General features: G+C 49.0%; 1 protein-coding gene across 3 annotated transcripts in view; it reads right to left on the reverse strand.

Moving 5' to 3' along the window:
- Positions 1–17,662, reverse strand: part of ABCC8 (ATP binding cassette subfamily C member 8) — a 78,533-nt gene extending 60,871 nt beyond the window's left edge. For 2 of the 3 annotated variants that reach the window (XM_070473442.1, XM_020904732.2), the window contains exons 1-6: positions 17,209–17,661; positions 15,789–15,930; positions 12,066–12,187; positions 6,267–6,433; positions 4,376–4,618; positions 3,314–3,502 (exon numbers count right to left, since the gene is read on the reverse strand). In XM_070473442.1, coding sequence (XP_070329543.1) covers positions 3,314–3,502; positions 4,376–4,618; positions 6,267–6,433; positions 12,066–12,187; positions 15,789–15,930; positions 17,209–17,356 — 1,011 coding nt within the window. In that variant the 5' untranslated portion in view covers positions 17,357–17,661. Of the gene's footprint in view, positions 1–3,313; positions 3,503–4,375; positions 4,619–6,266; positions 6,434–12,065; positions 12,188–15,788; positions 15,931–17,208 lie in introns of all 3 variants that reach the window. The other variant, XM_070473443.1, reaches the window with a different exon arrangement.
- Positions 17,663–18,111: the final 449 nt, after the last annotated feature.

An 18,111-nucleotide genomic window follows, 5' to 3' on the forward strand; every position in this document is an offset into this window, starting at 1 on the left:
TCCCTGGGTTGGAAAGACCTCCTGGAGAAGGAAATGGCAACCCACTCCAGTATTCTTGCCTGGAAAATCCCATGGATGGGGAACCTGGTAGGCTACAGTCCACGGCATCGCAAAGAGTTGGACATGACTGAGCAACTTCACTTCACTTTCCCCCACTACATGAGAATTAAGGCATATCCCAGGCAACCACACGACTGAGGACTCTCTGTTGCTGACATTGGAGACGATATTTACTTTCAACTCTCGTTTCTATGTCTGTAATTTGCTGATTGCATTTGGGCTGCTGGGAACAAATATTAAATTTGATAAGGCCTGCTGACACTGAGGCAGGGCCATCTGTCTTAGCGATTTATGTGCTGACAAGTAACTAAGACGAGCATTCCAATGAGAGGGCAGCAAATCCCAGGGTTTGTGTACCAACAAAGAGAAAAGAGAAGGCAAAGCTAACATTCAAATGAACTAGTATTCTAAGTGTTGTTCTTACCATTTCTTTGATACATCTGGCCCCAGAGTTCTTAGGAGACTAGTGTAAGAGTTTAGGGAAACATAGGATGAAGACGATGATGTGGACAAGCTGATAAGGGCTCTGGCTGGTGTCACTTTTCCCTAGTGTTAACAATCGGCTCCATACTGCTGCAGGTTTATCAGTGTGGAGTATCTGGGAATCCCCTATGGCTTCCGTGATGGCTCAGACATAAAGAGTCTGCCTGCAGTGCCGGAGACCTGGGTTTGATCCCCGGGTCAGGGAGATTACCTGGAGAAGGACATGGCTACCCACTCCAGTATTCTTGCCTGGAGAATACCATGGACAGAGGAGCCTGGTGGGCTACAATCCACGGGATTACAAAGAGTCAGACACGACTGAGTAACTAACATTTCTTTCTTTTTTTTTTTTCATTTATGGTTAGACTGAAGCTGAAAGTGACACTCCTTTTTACAAAAGAAACAGTCTCTTCCCTGCTTTTTGGGCCAAATAAAGTTCAGCAGCTCAAATGCCAGAGGAGGTCTCAAGAGCCACTGAAGTCTAAATAAGCAAAAAGAGTCCTAATCATCTTTTCTTTTCCTTTTTTTTCAAAAGGCTTTCTCATGTTAGTTTTTTAAAGAAATCGATGCATTATATAAACATTTTTAAAAGTGAAAAAATTGTGAAGTACTGTAAAGTTTTCATGAAATTTATTTCCAAGTTAATAGTTCTCACATCCTTAAATGAACAAGAAATCTACCCATCTTAGCCTAGGTAACTCCTACTCATCTGTCAAAGCCCCATTCAAATACCTTCTCCTTTTTGAAGCTGTCATGATCACTGGCTGAGTTAATTACTCCTTTTCCCATAGTTCCTTGTATCTACTTCCAAGCAGCAGTATTTAACACATGAGTGGCACTAGTGGTAAAGAACTTGCCTGCCAGTGCAGGAGACATAAGAGGCACAGGTTAGATCCTGGGTTGGGAAGATCCCCTGGAGGAGGGCATGGAAACCCACTCCAGTATTCTTGGCCTGGAGAATCCCATGGACAGAGGAACCTGGCGGTCTACAGTCCACAGGGTCACAAAGAGTTGGATATGACTGAAGCGACTCAGCACACATAAAGTATTTTATTTAGATTTCTCTCTCTTCCATTTGGTTTCATATTCCTCGGGGCCAGAGATGAAGACTTGATAGTAATAATCAATTTAACATCATGATTGTAAGTGTCCAGACTATGGAGTAAAAGAGACTTGGTTTCAAATCCTGACTCTCTCACTAACTAGCCGAGAGACCCTAGGGAAAGTTACTTAATCTCTTTGAGCCCCAAATTCTTCATCTATAAAATGGGGATTAAAGATACCTACCTTATAAGTTGTATGGTTTTGTCAATTATATCTCAAAAGGTTGTTACCAAAAAAAAAAAAAACTTACCCTAAAAGGCTGTTTTAGGGATTCAATGAGATAACACATGGATAACTTCTGCACATAGCCAGGCATGTATTAAGCAGTCAATCAGTGGTTGTTATTATTAATCTTCCTCATCATAATCATTGTCTCTATACTCTCACAGTCTTACCCAGGTCTGGCACATGGTACAGCTCAATAATTGTTTGCTGAGTAAATCAGACAGACTTAGAGTGTCTCATATTCCTGGCCAAAAGTGCTCAGCTGATTAATTATGTCTCTGGAAAAAAATTCATATGCACCTCCTGGGAATTAAATGGTATCTGCAGTTATGGAACCCACGAGATGGATAATACTACACAAGGGGAAGTTGTAAATTAGTAATCAGATCCCTAATTAGTAATTACCTGCATCTTTTTTGGACTGTCTATTTGTGGTTAAAAGGTTATAATGATGTTCCTGCTGGGGAAATAAGACTCTGAATCTTATTAGAGGTGAAAAGTTTTCCATTTTGTGGCCATCTAAAACTGGCATCATCGACTCAATGGACATGAGTTTGAGCAAACTCTGGGAGATAGTGAAGGACAGGAAAGTACTAGCGTGCTGCAGTCTGTGGGGGTCACAAAGAGTCGGATGTGACTGAGCGACTGAACAACAAGAAACCTAAGCAGCAGCACAGAAACAGATGAAAGAATTGGGTACTCCATCCTCACCCCCAGAGTGAATGCCATTGCCCCAAGGAAGGAAAACGAACCCCAGAAAGATTTTCTGTCTCTGTTGTCCAACAAATTTCAGTTTGTAGCATCTTTAAAGCCGGAAAGGCCATTGGATATCATCTAGTCCAATGGGTTTCAAATACTTTTAAGACACAGAACTCTTTTTTTAAAACAAATTTTAATGGGAAGTTCTAACATGTTATTAAAACTGGGGCAGCTTTTAACAAAATTTGGAGTGGAGAGAGAAAAAGCCTCCCAGACGGAGGTATCCCACTCTCCTCCCCACAACAGCAGTCACCAAAGTGGCCCTGCAGAGCCTCAAGCACTATGAGCATACAAAACTGAAGAACAGAGATCCCATGAAGTTCTCGAGAGTCTGTTAAGATAGCATGAATTAAAAGCTAATAAATAAAAGCTTTAGACACTTCCTGCAACTTTCCGAATGATGACATAACTGAGAGAGGTGTTATGGTGATTACGGTATGCCGCTGTTTAGTTGCTAAGTCAAAAGCGTAGGGCACCATAAATTCTCTAGGGGCACAAGCTTGCCTTCGAGCATTTCTGCTGACCAGATGCAGACACCTCCTAGAAACAGATACTGCTAAGGGCTCTGCATGGTGAGAAACTGCCCTGTGCATCCACTCTCACACATATCAGCCTCTTGCCTGTTCTCACAAGTGAGTGAAAACCTTGCAGAGGGGGCCCTGCTCTACCCCTGGGGGCCTACCTTAGGCTGGAAGACGCCATTCTCCTTCCCAAGGTGGTCCACGATTCCAAAGATGCACAGTGGCCCGGCGAAGCCCAGCAGGTCAGCCAAGATGCGGAACGTGCTGCTGAGGACCAGGCGCCTCCCGAAGGCACAGCAGAGGGCCTGCCAGATGGCCCGGGCACCTTGTGTGCTCGGCATGTCCTTCCGCTGCCCAGAGAGACAGAGTCAGAGTGGCTGAGGGCCCATTCACAGCAGGGCCCAGCCTCCCAGGGAACCCCTGGCTCCTGCTGCCTAGAGAAACCCAGTGGCCACGTCTGCTACAAAAAGGTGGAGTCAGGGAAGAAATTATAGAGCCACCAAGTGCATGGTTGTATGGGTCCATATATAGACCTAATGTGGTCCAGATAGGGGAACTGAGGCCAGGTGATGGATCAAGGTCACACAGCTGGGCAGGGACTGTGTGGTGAGCATAGTGCTGTAACAAGGGTGTGGCATATGTCAGTCCAATGCCACTGTGCCTGTCTTGGTGTTTTCGTCTGAAATGCTAGGGCAGTGGCAGTAAATGAGCACTGGATTGGGAGTCAGGTGACCGGCTCTGCCACCTGCCAGAGGTAGGCTAGCTTTGGGGAGGTCATGGCCTTTCTCAGGGCCTCAGTTTCCTCATCAGTGATTTGAGGAGATGCCTCTGGCCTAACTCATAGAGTTATTGCAAGGATTAGGCCACTAATGCCCTTGCTCTCCAAATGGGTGACAATCCCCACCTGTAAAGTCACTGAGCTCCAAAAGAAAGACCATAAGACATGGGAAATCCAGTAGCGTTACCTCCCTTTAGCGCTTCAGTTTCCCCACATGGACAATGAAAGTGTTAGGCAAGGTGACCTAAACCGTGAGGACTATTTCAGCTGTGACTATCCTATGGGTCTTTGGTCTTGGACTTCTCCCTGGTTCACTGTGTGACTTAGGGCAAGCCCCTTTCCTTCATGGGACTGTTTCCCCACTGTCCCATCAGGGGTTTGACCTGATGCTTTCTGAGCTCTCCAGAGCATAAGGAACGGACAGTGTGATCATGCCCCCACTGACCGCCCGGGCATCGAAAGCCTCGCAGAGCCGCTGGTAGTTGGTGAGGGCCCGCATGGCGATGGGCAGCTTCCCAATGGCTCGGAGATCGATGGGCTTCTTGTGGGCCGTCTTGATGAAGGCGTTCATCCACCAGTAGGTGCCTTTGGACAGCAGGTTCACAAAGGGCTGCAGGAAGCGCACCCCCAGGTCCTGCAGGTCCTCTGGGGGCTTCACCTCCCTTGGCGTCTTGAAGAAGATGTACCTCTGTGGGCGCACGGGATATGGGGGAGGGTAAGTGCAACTTCTCGTCGCCTCTGCTTTGTCCCAGCAGAGATCTGGGGTTGTGTCATCCCTCCCTTGATTTCTAACAGGCCGGGCCATCATTTGCCCAAAAAGGACCCAGGAAAAAGACCCCCCCCACAACTTCTCTTGACCACCAGTGCCAGGGCCTCCTGACTCATAACTCTTCATCGAGGTCCTACTTTGAATCCCCTGGGCTGGGTTGGGTTGGGCAAGAGCAGGAGTCTCCCATATGCCATCTTCTCTCTCGCACAAATCTGAAGAAACCACCATGTTCCTATAGGGTTTGCAGAATGTGGACCCATGCAGACCTGGGTTCGAATTCTGCCCCCTCCACTTACTAGCAAGGTATCTTTGAACAAACCTCATCTTAAAACATCTCATCTAAAAAGGAGATTTTACTTGTATCACAGTGATGCTGTGAGGGTCAGTGGAGGCAGAGAATATGAAAGCCTCTGTATGCTGCACATCACCAACTAAAAGCAGAGGAGTCAGAGAAATGCAAATTAAAGTAGCACTTCATGCTCATCAGACTGGCCCAAATTAGAAAAGGCTATAGCCCACATTGCTGGCTGGAGGAAGGGAAAGGGCTTTCTAATTCATTGCTGGTAGATTACAGCATTTCTGAAAAGCAATCTGCAACATCAATTAACATTTCAAATACACAGGCCCTTTGAGCCAGCAACTCTGCTCCTTGGATTCTCTCCCATAAAAATAGAAGCAGCTTTACATAGATACAAGTACGTTTAACACGCCATTATTTGTGATGGCAAAAAATTGGCAATAGCAACAAAAAAATTGGCAACAAAGTGAATGCCCATCAATAGGGTAATGGCTCAGTTACACAATGGAATATTATGCAGCCATTAAGAAAACTAAATTAACCATACTAGACTTGGAGGAAGTCCTAAGAGATATCTGATAGATGAGAAAAGCAAGATGCAAAAAACTATATGTAATATGATCCCATTTTTACAAAACAAACATTGAAAGAAACAATACCTGTTTATGTTAAGGAGATATCCTTAACAGATGCAAGAATGTAAGCACAATATATTAATAAAAAGAATGGAAGGATACATACTAGAATGTTAATCTGGGTTACCTGGGGAGGGACTGGTTGAGGGAGGGGAAGGTATGAATCTCAGAGAGGAAAAGGGAGCAAGCAGAAATGATTAAAAAAAAACCCAAACTCAAAAGATATGTATGTAGCCACACTTACCACATTTACTAACTCATGTGTAATTATATGAATACATTAAAATAAAACAAGCCCCCCCACCTCAAAGAGAAAAAAAAAATCAAACCCAGAGAAGCCAGAACCTGAAGTTTTATTTCCTATCAAACCCACACCGTATAGCCTCAGCTGTCACCTCCTCTCCCCCTGGGAGCCTGGGGTAGAGGGCTGCTGGGCTGGATGGAACGTTCCTCCTGAAACATCCCTCACTGGCCTCAACTCTCCTTTTGAGGACAGGTGAAAGAAGCAGACTCCTTCTAGAACTTGGCTAAGAAGCAGGGTGGCGGCCCACATCCAGGGGCAGGACCCTGGTCAGCAGCCCCGCCCTGGCCCAGGTGTGTCCGCAGGTGGGTGCAGCCCAGGGGGCCTGCTTACCCTCACCCTGATGACGTTGATCTCCACCAGGAGAAGCATCCCGTAGAGGATCACCAGCAGCCCCGTGAGGCAGAAGCGCAGCTGCGAGAAGCCGATGGCATGGTCGTAGAACTTGACAAACTTGATGGTCTTGGTGATGAAGGCCAGGGTCCAGTAGACTAGCAGGGCTGCCGGGGAGAGGCAAGAGAACAGGGAGGACGTGCGCGCACGTATGTGCGTGTGGGTGCACTCACAAGTGCGCAAGTGTGTGCAAGAGGAGAGAAAACTGTGTCAGGGAGGAGGTGTGCCTGTGGGCAAGCACACTCAGAGTGAGAGATGTCTGTGTGTGTGAATATAAGAGTATATGATTTTGAGACAGTGAAAGTAAAGGTGTTAGTCATTCATTCACATCTGACTTTTTGCGACCCTATGGACTGTGGCCCACCAGGCTCCTCTGTCCATGGAATTCTCCAGGCAAGAATACTGGAGCGGATTTCCATGCCCTTCTCCAGGGGATCATCCTCACCCAGGGATTGAACCCGGGTCTCTTGCATTGCAGGTAGATTCTTTACTGTCTGAGCTACCAGAGAAGCAATGTGCATACATTAAAACATTCATGACAGGCACGTTCAGAGATAATAATAATCCTATAAGTCAAGGTGGTCAGCCAAATTTTCCTTTATAATAAATAAGAAGAAAAATGGTGGAATTATTTCTTGAATTTAGCTAAGTTATAGGCATTGTGTCAAATAAGCACTTTAAACATATTTATCTCATTTATTTCTTACAAAAGCCTTGTGAGTAAAGTCCTGCCATCACCCTCCATTAAATAGATAAAGGAATCAGAAAGGTTTAGTAACTGATCCAAGGTCACACAGCCATTAAGTGGCATAACCAGGCTAGCCTAATGCCTAATACATGTAGGCTCCACCTTATAATGGCTTCCTTGTGGAATCCCCAGTCTGGGAATATCTTAAAGGTCCTTCAATCTAGTCCTTTAATTTTACAGATGAGGTTACAGATGAGGAAGCTGAGACCCAGAGAGAGGAGGGGACCTGCCCAAGCTCACTGCAAGCTAATGCCAGAGGGAGGGTGAGGGCCTAGGACCCTGGCCCACCTCGCCCAGAGCCCATTATGGCACGATGATGCTCTTCAGGGAGCCTGGGGAGTGGGGGATACAAAAAAGCGAGTCACATTCCTGTGAGGCAGTGCATATTGTGGTTAGAGCTGGGCCTGCAGCCAGATACACCTGGGCTCAGATTCTACACGATCCTGAGAAAGTCACGTAACCCATCTAGGCTTCAGTTTCCCCATCCATAAATGGGAATAATAATATTACTACCTCAAAGGTTGTTGTGAGCAATGTATGGAAAGCATTTAGCACAGTGAGCCTGGCACACACTGGGTGCTCTTTGGATATCAGGTGTTAATATATTTATTATCTCCAGATTTCAGACCTGGGACCATAAATGTCAGAAGCCATCGGTGGATTCTATCCTCTAAATTCCTATCTACCCCATTCAAATCCACCAATAAACCAGCCGGTTTTGGTTTACTGGTGAAGACAAAAGAGAGCAGTAATTAAGTCCCCCTTTAGGGAGAGCTTTAGCATAGGCGGTCCTTCCCCCTTACTCCCTGGAGTCATATGGTTTACGATATATGACATATGGGATCTTATATATGATATAAGGTCAGCCCAAATGCCTAGAGTTCTTCTCTAGAGGAATCACAGACAGGGAAGAAGACCGTCACCCTGCCTTCCCTCCCCGGGTGGGCCTGGACATGAATGCCAGGGCATCTCTTGGAGACAAAAGCTGCGGTCTGTCTCAGCCTGGCTCCGCGCTGGGAACTAGGTTGAGACACTGAACTGGGGAGGGGCGAATGCCACCTATCTTAGGTCCTGGAGTGAGAGCATCAGGATAGAAGGCAGGAGTGTCCGCTTCTGGCCCCAGCCCTCAAGTCTGGATGCTCTCAGCTGAGTCTGGTCTCCAGGTCACAAGGAATCCCCTAGCTGGAGGCCATACCCTTGCCTCCACACCTATACTCTCCCAATAGACTCTATCCCAGCTACCAGAAGCTCTGGAAGCCTTCGTGAGGGTTTCCTACTGGGACCAAGACTTGTAAATACGTCTCAGATTGGTCTTGCCTCTAGTACTTAACAGACGGGATCTGATTTGATCTTTACAAGAACGCTATGACTTATCCAGGGACTTACTATTCCTGTCCAGATGGGGAGACTGAGGCTCAGAGAGCCTGAGCATCTTGTCCAAGGTCACACAGAGAGTTAGTGGTGGACCCAGGACTAAGCCCAGGGGTCTTAGCCCCACAACCCTACCCTACAGTGCTGAGCCCTCAGCCTGTGGCCACATAGAGCAGTGCTCGGTAAAAGCTTAGGGCTTGTCTGAGAGAACAGGAGAGAGGAAAGAACAGCACAGAGGCTGCTGCTGAGCTTTAAACTCTGAATTCCCCTGAACCTACCACAACATTGTTAGTCAAATATACTCCAATAGAAAATAAAAAGTTAAAAAAGTAAAATGATAAAAAAAAAATCCTCTGGATTCTCATTACCTCTACTTCTTCCCTTGCTCTCCTCTCCCTCACCCCCACATCCTACCTATTACCAAATTCTATTTTACTTCCTAATTATCTTGAATCCATCCACTTCTGTCCATCTGGGTGGCCACCTGGGTTGCCACCATCATGTCTCCTCTGGACTACCGTTAGAGATTTCTCATGGTTTCCCCACTTCCCCTCCCGCCCTCCAGAGACCAATACATTTAATGAAATAAGATCTCAATGCACCCATGTTCATAACAGCATAATTTGTAATAGCCAAAAGGTGGAAGCAACTCAACTGCTTATTGATGGATGAATGTATAAGCAAAATATGGTATACATATAAAATATATATATACAATGGAATGTGTATATACACAATGGAATATATATATACACACAGACAGACATACACAATGGAAAGTCATTCAGCCTTAGAAAGGAAGAACTTTCTGACACATGCTACAAATGGGTGAATCTTGAGACTATAAAACAAAGTTAAATGAACCAGTCACGAATGGACAAAATAGTGCACGATTTAACATAAATGAGGTGCCTAAAGTAGTCAAATTCACAGAGACAGAAAGTAGAACGCCAGCTTTAAAGGGTTGAGGGTAGTTATTGTTTAATGTGTACAGTTATTGTCTAATGGGAAAATGAAAGAGTTTTGGAGATGGATGGTGGTGATATTTATCCAACAAGGTGAAAGTATTGAATGCCACTGAAGTGTACACTTAAAAGTGATTAAAATAAGTTTTATGTTACATATCCTCAATGGCTTCCCATTGTCCTTGGGATAAAGACCAATGCCTGTGGTGTGGCCTTCAAGGTCCTACCCCACCTGCCACTCTCGGCTTCACAGCTCAGCTCCCTTCTGCCCGCTGCACTCTAGCACCGCTTCCCTCCCCCACCCCAGATTTCCTAGTGTGCTTTCCTTCTTCTGCCTCTGGGCCTTTGCATATGCTGCTCCTTCTGTCTGAAGCATTTCCCTGTCCCTTTCCCCAACTAGTTCCTACCTCTCCTTCTGTTTTTCAACTTAAACATGACCTCCTCATAGAACACCTCCTGATCTCACCCAGGTCGACAAACAAGGTTACTTCTCAGGACACTGTAAGCTGCGTCACAGCTCACCTTTCTGTAGGACTCCAGACCTGTGACCAGACAGTGGCCTCCACAGAAGGATAGTTTTCTCTCTAATACTCACTGCCCTGCAGCCCCTGGGGTGCATCCTTTTCACTTTCCCCTGTTCTAGAACTTCTGGCTCCGTGGAGAGCAAAACTCTACCTAAGGGAAAGGAGGGAGTTAGTCCTTGTTCCTTGGAGAAGGACTGGTCTTTTCAAGGGTGGTAATTTGTGCTTCATTGTTGTTGTTGAGTCACTAAGTCGTATGCAACTTTTTCGACCCCGTGGACTGTAGCCTGCCGGGCTCCTCTGTCCGTGGAATTTCCCAGGCAAGAATATGGAGTGGGTTGCCAGTCCCTTCTCCAGGGGATCTTCCCAACCCAGGGATCGAAACTGTGTCTACTGCATTGGCAGGCAGATTCTTTACTGCTGAGCCAGGGGAAGCCCAATTTGTGCTTTAGGGAGAGAATATTATAAGCTTTCTAGAGAATGACAAAATGAACTTGCCAGATGTGCAGATAGGGTGTTTCCAGGGGCACTGGTCAGCCGGGCCTGGTGATTAAGGAGGGGTCTCTATGCATGAGAACCTGCTTCAGACACTGGTGTGGGAGGCTCTCTGAAGCCTATATTTAATATCTCTCCACCTGCTGCCCCTTAGTCCCCCAACCACATTCACGTGGGGGCCCGTGGGGTGAGGGCATCTCTTGGACGATCCTGATGGAGTGCAGCTCCCACCTTACCAGGAAGGTAGACCTGAGACTAGCTTGGGAAGCACCCCCTTCCCACTCATGACACCAGGACGTCTCCGGCTTAGCCTAGAGAGTTCCAGACTCCAGATGTCAATTAATGCTGTGACTTCTAAAAATCATGGTCTGACTTAATGACACACAGTCTGACCACAGCTTAACAGTCAGACGTACAGCCCGGCCTTAGGCATGCAGACCGAGCGTCCAACACAGTCTGAGGACTTTTAGACACACGGCTTCATTCTTTTTAAGAGCCTGCTTGGGTCCCAGACTCCTGGGTTCTAAACCAGATTTTACCCCTTGACTAGCTGGGAAGACTAGTGCAAACCACTTAACTTCTGAGCCTTGGTCTCCTGATCTGCAAAAGGGTAATAATGGTACCTCCCTCATAGAGTTGTTGTAAGGATTACATGGAGTTAATACATGTAAAATGCTTAGGATTGTGCCTGACACATAGGAGGTGCTAAATGAGTGTTTGCTGTCATTATGTGTAACCTCTCTGAGTTCAGTGTTCACGTCTGTAGAATAGGGATAGCAACAGTATAAGAGGGAGAGTGTCAGGGTTAAGTGAGATAATGCATGGAGGAAGCTTAGCATTGAGCCTGGCACACAGTACACAGTTTCAATAAAGGTCAACAGTCATCACTGTTGTTTCTGCCTGGGACCCTGGCCACAAGGTGTCAGAAGGTCTAAGCGGGCACTCCTAAGCGTTGGCAAACCGCAGGCTCTGGTCCTGGGGCCCATCTCTTTTCTAAAGATTACCGCATTTGGGCTCAAGTTTTACATGCCACCTACAAAGCCATGACTGTCCCGGACCTCCCCTGAGTGCCCAACTTGTTTATCTGCCTGCCTGATACTTGAGCTGGCTGTTTCAATTCAGTGTGGCTTAAACACCCCAACTCCTGCTCCTTCGCCACATCAGTCACTAACACACTGTTCATGCAGGTGCCCAGGCCCAAAGCCTAGGAGTCTTCTGGTCCTCTCCTGGCCCCCGACCTAACCTTCAACCATTCTCCCCGCATTGGCCTTGGCCCACACCAGCTTCTTTGCCAAGTTTGCACCTATCAGAAGGTCTTTGCACTTGCCTTACCATTTGCATGCAACATCTACCCCCCAAAGTCTGCATGCTCACTCTTACCAAAGGCCTCCTCCAGGCATCCTATACAGACAGCAACACAGCTTTTCCTCTCTGCTACTTTCCTTACTCTGTGTTCTTAGCATCATCACTACTTGTTTGTCTACTGTCTTTGTCTGTATGTCTCCTCCACCAGACTGGAGGCTCCACAACGGCAGGGATTTTTCTCCACTTCTGAACCTCCAGCGCCTAGAACAGCGCCTGGCACAGGAACAAATCGAAGTCCCTATTCCCTCCCCCCGCACTCCTCCCGCTTCCCTACCGATCAGCAGCTTGGGGAAGTTGGAGGTCTCAATGTTGTGATAGTAGACCACAGAGGTGACAGCGGCCATGAACGCCATCCCGGCCGGCATGTACAGGTGGAGATGGCGGGACTCGGTCACCCTGAGAGGAGGGCAAGAGAGGAGAGAGGAGATGTGGGTGAGCTGTGCCATACCCCAACAGAGTAGCCCAGGCCTTGTGTTTAGGGCGCAGCATGCAGTGCGGCCTCCACAACACACGCATGGCAGCTATATGTTGGCAGCTCTGCTTGGCAGTACCCCAAACACGTCTGTTAACTAAGGGGTCCAGGCGTTCACACGGAGATGCTATGAGGGTTTGGTGTTCAGGCTTTGAAATTCATGGTCTTCTCTCTCTGGGTTCACGCTTACAGAATCGCAGAGGGAAGCTGGCCTTTGGCAGTTCCAGCTGCAAAGCTTCTAGCCTGAAACCAGAATGCAGAGAAGCTGGGGTCCTAATGCCATCACTAAGCCACCACACCAACTAAAAAAGGTGGCCTCCAGATTTCTTGTTAAATGAGACTTAAATGTTGATATTCTTCAAGCCTTGATTAGTGGATAGTCTCAGCACAAGGTCTTCACACTGTTATAGGAGGTACAAGGCAGTCACTAGTGGGGACACTGGGAATAGCCAACACCCTGCCCAGGGGTCCTTCAAAACTCTCGCCTCTGTACTCCTTGAAATAACTTTGAAGTGACTTCCTTGGCAGTTCAGTGGCTAAATACCACACTCCCAGGGCAGGGAGCCTGGGCTCGATTCCTGGTCAGGGAACTAGAGCCCACATGCTGCAACTAAGACTGGCACAGACAAAAAAAATAATAAATAAACATTTTTAAAAGAAATACATAGAACATTTTTTAAAAAGAAAGAATTTTGAGAAACTCTGTACCCCTGCATGGCTTTTAAGTGACATCTAAAATGTTATTTCATAAGTTTAAATACAGTCTTTTGTTTGCAGTAGAAGGTAGAAATAATAAATATTTTATAAAATAAAATGACAATGAATAACCATAATTGAAATAAGACTTTTATGACACGACTTAAACAGATTTGGCTGCTTTATTGAATAATACATACTGACTTAGATAACAAATTAGGTAAAAGTTTCTACAGGGCTTTTTCCAGTTTATGCTGGTCTGGGAAAACATTCTATGTTAAGAAAAAAATTTTCTAAATAACCTAAAAGCGTTTGGTTGTTCTAAATTCAGAGCACCACAGAGAAATACTTCTTAAAGGAAGATAAGAAGCTCTATAGGTTAGATACCTTAATTAATCACTGTAAGAAGTTCGCATATGTGCTAAGTCACTTCATCTGTGTCTGGCTCTTTGTGTCCCCATGGACTGTGGTTTGCCAGGCTACTCTGTCCATGAGATTTTCCAGGCAAAAATAATGGAATAGGTTGCCATGCCCTCCTCCAGGGGATCTTCCCTACCCAGGGATCGAACTCATGTTTCCTGTGTCTCCTGCATTAGCAGGCAGGTTCTTTACCATTAACACCACCTGGGAAGCCCAAATGAGGCTTATACTTGAAGACCACTGCTTTAACACGCCCTCTCTTATCTGCCCTGTAGACTTCTCAGCAAGTCTATAAACCCAGGGTAGGTGGATTGGGGGTGTCAGAAGGCAGGGACTACGGCTTCTCCTCCAGGCTGATTCCCTGCCCATGTCCCTCTTTCATGCTCGCCTGCCCAGGGGTGTAGGCTACAGATGGAAACCAGCAGACACTAGGTGACAAGTGCCCAACTGAGGAGCTGACTCACCCTCTGGGGAGCTGATAGCGATTTGCACTGAGCGTAGAGAGGTTTGGGATACAGGTGCTGTCCACACAGGGGGCTCTGCTGAATAGCCGGCAGGAAGGAGTCCCCAGCCAGATTCTTTCCAGTCTCCCACATCCTGGGAGTGTGTTATCTGCCCAGGGCTCTGCCACTCTGCACTCTGCATTCTCTCCATGCTCTAAGATCATCCTGGACTCTCCTATGAAGCAGGTCAGGCAAGGATTATGAAGCTCATTTCACAGGTAGAGAAAGTGAGGCCCAGGAGGGCTGGGTGACTTGTCCAAAGTCCTACGGCTGATACGCGGCATAGCAGAAACGCTAGCGAAGACCGAGGTCTACCTTTTCTACAGATATGATGTTTTCCTCTCCATTGCTTTGTTCCTTATAGCCCAGTGAGTACCCTCTGGCCCCAGGGCTCACAAGGCAGCCCTCCCCTCTCTGGCATTTGCGCTGCTTTGGAAAGGGTGCTGGGATGGAAGGCGGGAGGCAGACTTCTCACCTGCTAGTTATGTGGCAGTATGCATTCTTGTCCTACTCATTCCTTGGGCTTTGGAGGAAGCCCAAGGCAAGCAGTTATCACAGAGATTATCTCTGAAGCCAGGATGCAGTGGGAATGGAGGGTGAGGGAGTATGTGTATCAATGGGGGTGAGGATCCCCGATCCCCTCCCCCTGCTGTCCAACTCCAGGAGCCAGGGTTGGCAGGAATGGAATCTGAGCATAGTCTAATCCCAGCTTAGAGGGGTTGGACCTCAGCTATTTAAGCCAAATGCCCACCACCTTCCACCACCCCTTCACCCAGGGAGTCGCTCTTCCTTAATGCGATGGCTGCTCACCTCCTCCTTGTCTGCACCCCCAGCTGCTGACACACCACTTTCAGCTGCAGTCATCTCTCACCTAGACTACCGCAGTCACCTCCTAGGTGCTGTTTCTACCTCCAGCTACTCACTGCTGCCACCCTGCCCTCAAGTTCTCACCTCCAAGTGCTGTGCTGATTACATTGCTTCTAAACTGCCTGCAAAATTCAACTCAAACCCTCAGCCTGGCATTGGAAACCTTCCTGGAGAGGCCCTCAGTGTCCAAGTCTCAGCCTTCACAGTTCTGGTGTGTTTCACACAAGCCCCGCTGCACCGCTCCCACCCTCTCCGGAACTCCTCTGCTCCTCAGAACCCTAGTCATCCTTCCAGACTCGGCTCAGAAGCCCCCTCACCATGAAGCTTGCCCAATCTGCGTTCCTTTACCCTCCCAGAGTACTTACTTGTAAGATTATTTCATTTATTCCCTTAAGGAGTCACTAAGGTCTACGGAACTTTCTCATGTGCCTTGCACGGTAAATACAAAGAAATAAAATGCAGCTTCCAGTTCTGAGGCCTTTCTGGCTTAGGGGGAAAGAGTTTGCAAATAGATACAGATGAGAACATACAGTATGACTTGTGCAGTGGCAGAGGTGTGGAGACTATGCTGTGAGGCCCTGGGAAAGGTGGGCATGGGGAGAAGGCCTTTGGGAATGAGGCTCGAGACAGGGAAGGCTAACTGTGAGGAACCTGGATGCCAGGCTAAGCACTTGGGACCTTGAAAACAACTGGGAGCCAAGGAAAGGTCTCAAGCAAGAGTGATTTTTTGCCCTGAGAAGGTAACTACAACAGCCTGTGAGGGAGGCTGCATATATCCACAGAAGCTACGGTACTCTAATAAATTCTAGGATTATTTCACTGGGTCTTGATGTGCAGATCTGGGTAGGGTATGATTCTCAGTGCCCAGTGCCTGGCACAGAGAGCCCAGCACACAGATGTTAGGTAAACAGTTGCTGAATTTATTAGCAAATGAAACCATATCGGCTCATGGAGTAAAGGTGAGCTGGGGTCTCCTTGGGCCTTCCAGGAGGCACCCTGGAAGAGACCCACTCTCTTCGGCCCTCTGAGAGCCACTCACCCATCAGACAGGATGCCCTCGGCGATCTCACACACCAGGACAAAGAGCAACATGAAGGTCAGGATCCAGCGCAGGTTGTGCCCAGGGAAGTGGAGCCACGTGCTGTGGTGAATGTGCACCTTGGAGCTCTGACTGCCCCATCCTGCAAGGAGACACAGGAAGAGGCGGGGAGCCTGGCTCACCTGGAGGAGGTTTCCTGAACCCCAAGAAGGTGCTTAGGTACTGGGCCCATGGTGGGGATGAGGAGTGTACCCAGGACAGTGCTCCAGTCTGTTCACTTGAACTAAATGTCTTTGCATGAAGCCCAGACCCACAGAGGCCCACATGTGTAGGTACCCATTTTATATCTGGCTTTTCATGTGACAAACTACAGTGTAAATAAACCATCTGATTGAGCGCAACAGTGTAAATGCTGGTACAATTTTTGATGTATCTGTGAGCATAGCTTCCTTCCTATTTCTAATTGTCTTTGTCAGTAACTAGCAACTTTTTGCTTCTGCAGCATCCTCCTCTTTTTAATTCTGTGAGAATTTTTCCTTTCTTCCCAAAAGCTGTATATGAATGTTAAGATTTGCTTTTTTTCTTAATTAGAGGGAATTAACAGGTTTTGGGGGAATCAGGGGACACCCTGTGAGTTGACAGAGCTAGCCAGCTTGTGAAATTCGAGGTCTTGGAGAGACATACAGGGGACCCCAGGAAAGAGGCACTGAAAACCTCCCGCGCGGTTCCGCCTAGCTCTGCAGAGGGTTTTCAAACAGCACTCTGGGGGCCTCCGGGGTCGCTGCTAAGTCGGATGGGCTCTGCACTGATGGAGCCTGAGAAGTTGCATTCTAGGCACACGCGCGCCCTGATGGGGTTAGCTGGGGAAGCGGAGCCTCTTCTCGCTCAGGACGAGTGGGATCCCAGGATCTCCGGAGGCTGCTGACCACCACTGTCCGGCTCAGCCGAGGGCTCGCAGGGCCTCCATCCCAGCCTCCGAGGCGCAGGCTGCTCTCCTCCCTGGCCCCAGTGGCGGCTGACGAGGAGGGTGCCCTGGGGGAGGGGTGAGCCGGCTCCCTACCTAGCGCCTCTGAGAGAGTACAGCCCGACCCTCTCCCGACCTTTCCAGCGCGGACAGAGACCCCCTGCCTTCCCCTTTCTCCATTCCGGCTCGAGCCCTGCGGTGGCAAAACTTGGGGGTCCTCTGGGTCAGGAGCTTCCGTTGTGGTTGGTGAGGTTTCAGGGACATCCCAGTGGTGAGGGCTGCGCGGAGGTGCGAGCGCAGGGACCGAGGGGCATCACACAGAGCAGGGGAACCCCGGAGGGAGGCGAGCGGCGATCGCCCGCCCGCAAGGGGACACCAAAAGCGGCAGGACGCAGCGCCTCCTCCTCCCTCCCGGCCTCGCCCTCCCCTCCTCCGCCGTTCGCCCCGAGCGCTCACCGATGAAGAGGATGGGGAAGGTGATGAAGAGCAGGAAGACATGCGGCACCACGTTGAGCGCGTCCACGAAGCAACCGTTGTTGAGGACGCCCTGGTCCACCCGGTAGGCGGCCGAGTGGTTCTCGCTGCCGCAGAAGGCCAGGGGCATGGCGGCGCCGGCGCGGGCTCCGGCTCGGGCTGCGGCTGCAGCTGGCTCCACGCGCCTCGCGCGGTCTGTCCCCTGTAGCTCCGCGGCCCGGCCTGGCAGCCAGGCCCCCGCCCCCACCCCGCGGGCCCCGCCCCGCCCCGCCGGCGCTCCCGCGCCCCCACCCCCACCTCCCTGCTCCGCTACCTGCGGGACCCGGGGGGCGGCGGGGAGCCAGACCCGCCGGCCGCGCTGGGACTGGGAGTTCCAGCTGCGGCGCCCAAGCGAGGTGCTGTGCGGGGGGCCGCCTGGTGGGTGCCCTGCTGCGCGCGCACGCGGGGGTACGGGAGAAGGCAGGCTGGCTGGGTGGGTGGGCCGCTTGATTCTGGGTGGGAGGCTGAGGGGTGCAGAAGAGAGGAGGGGCCTCGTGTGTCCGGAGTGAGTGCGATAGGAGTCTCACTGCCCTGGGTCTGAAATGTGGGCTCACCTGGCCTGGTGCTGGTGGGTGAAGTTAGATCTGAGGGTCCTGCTGGAGGCAGGGTGGGACAAATCCCACCCCATATGAATAGGAAAAGCATTGAAAAACAGTATCTAGGGGGACAGTTCGATTGTTTTCAAAAGTCCTTCCAGGGGCTGGATGTTCACAGGTGCCTCATAGCCTATCCCACTCTTTCACAAAGGGCATCTCCCAATACTCCTGCTGAATACAGGTTATAATCTCTCCCATTTTTCTGGTGAGGAAACTGAGGCTCAGGGAGTTTACATGACTGACCCTAGGT

This window comes from Odocoileus virginianus, chromosome 10 (assembly GCF_023699985.2).
Source record: "Odocoileus virginianus isolate 20LAN1187 ecotype Illinois chromosome 10, Ovbor_1.2, whole genome shotgun sequence".
NCBI lineage: Eukaryota > Metazoa > Chordata > Mammalia > Artiodactyla > Cervidae > Odocoileus > Odocoileus virginianus.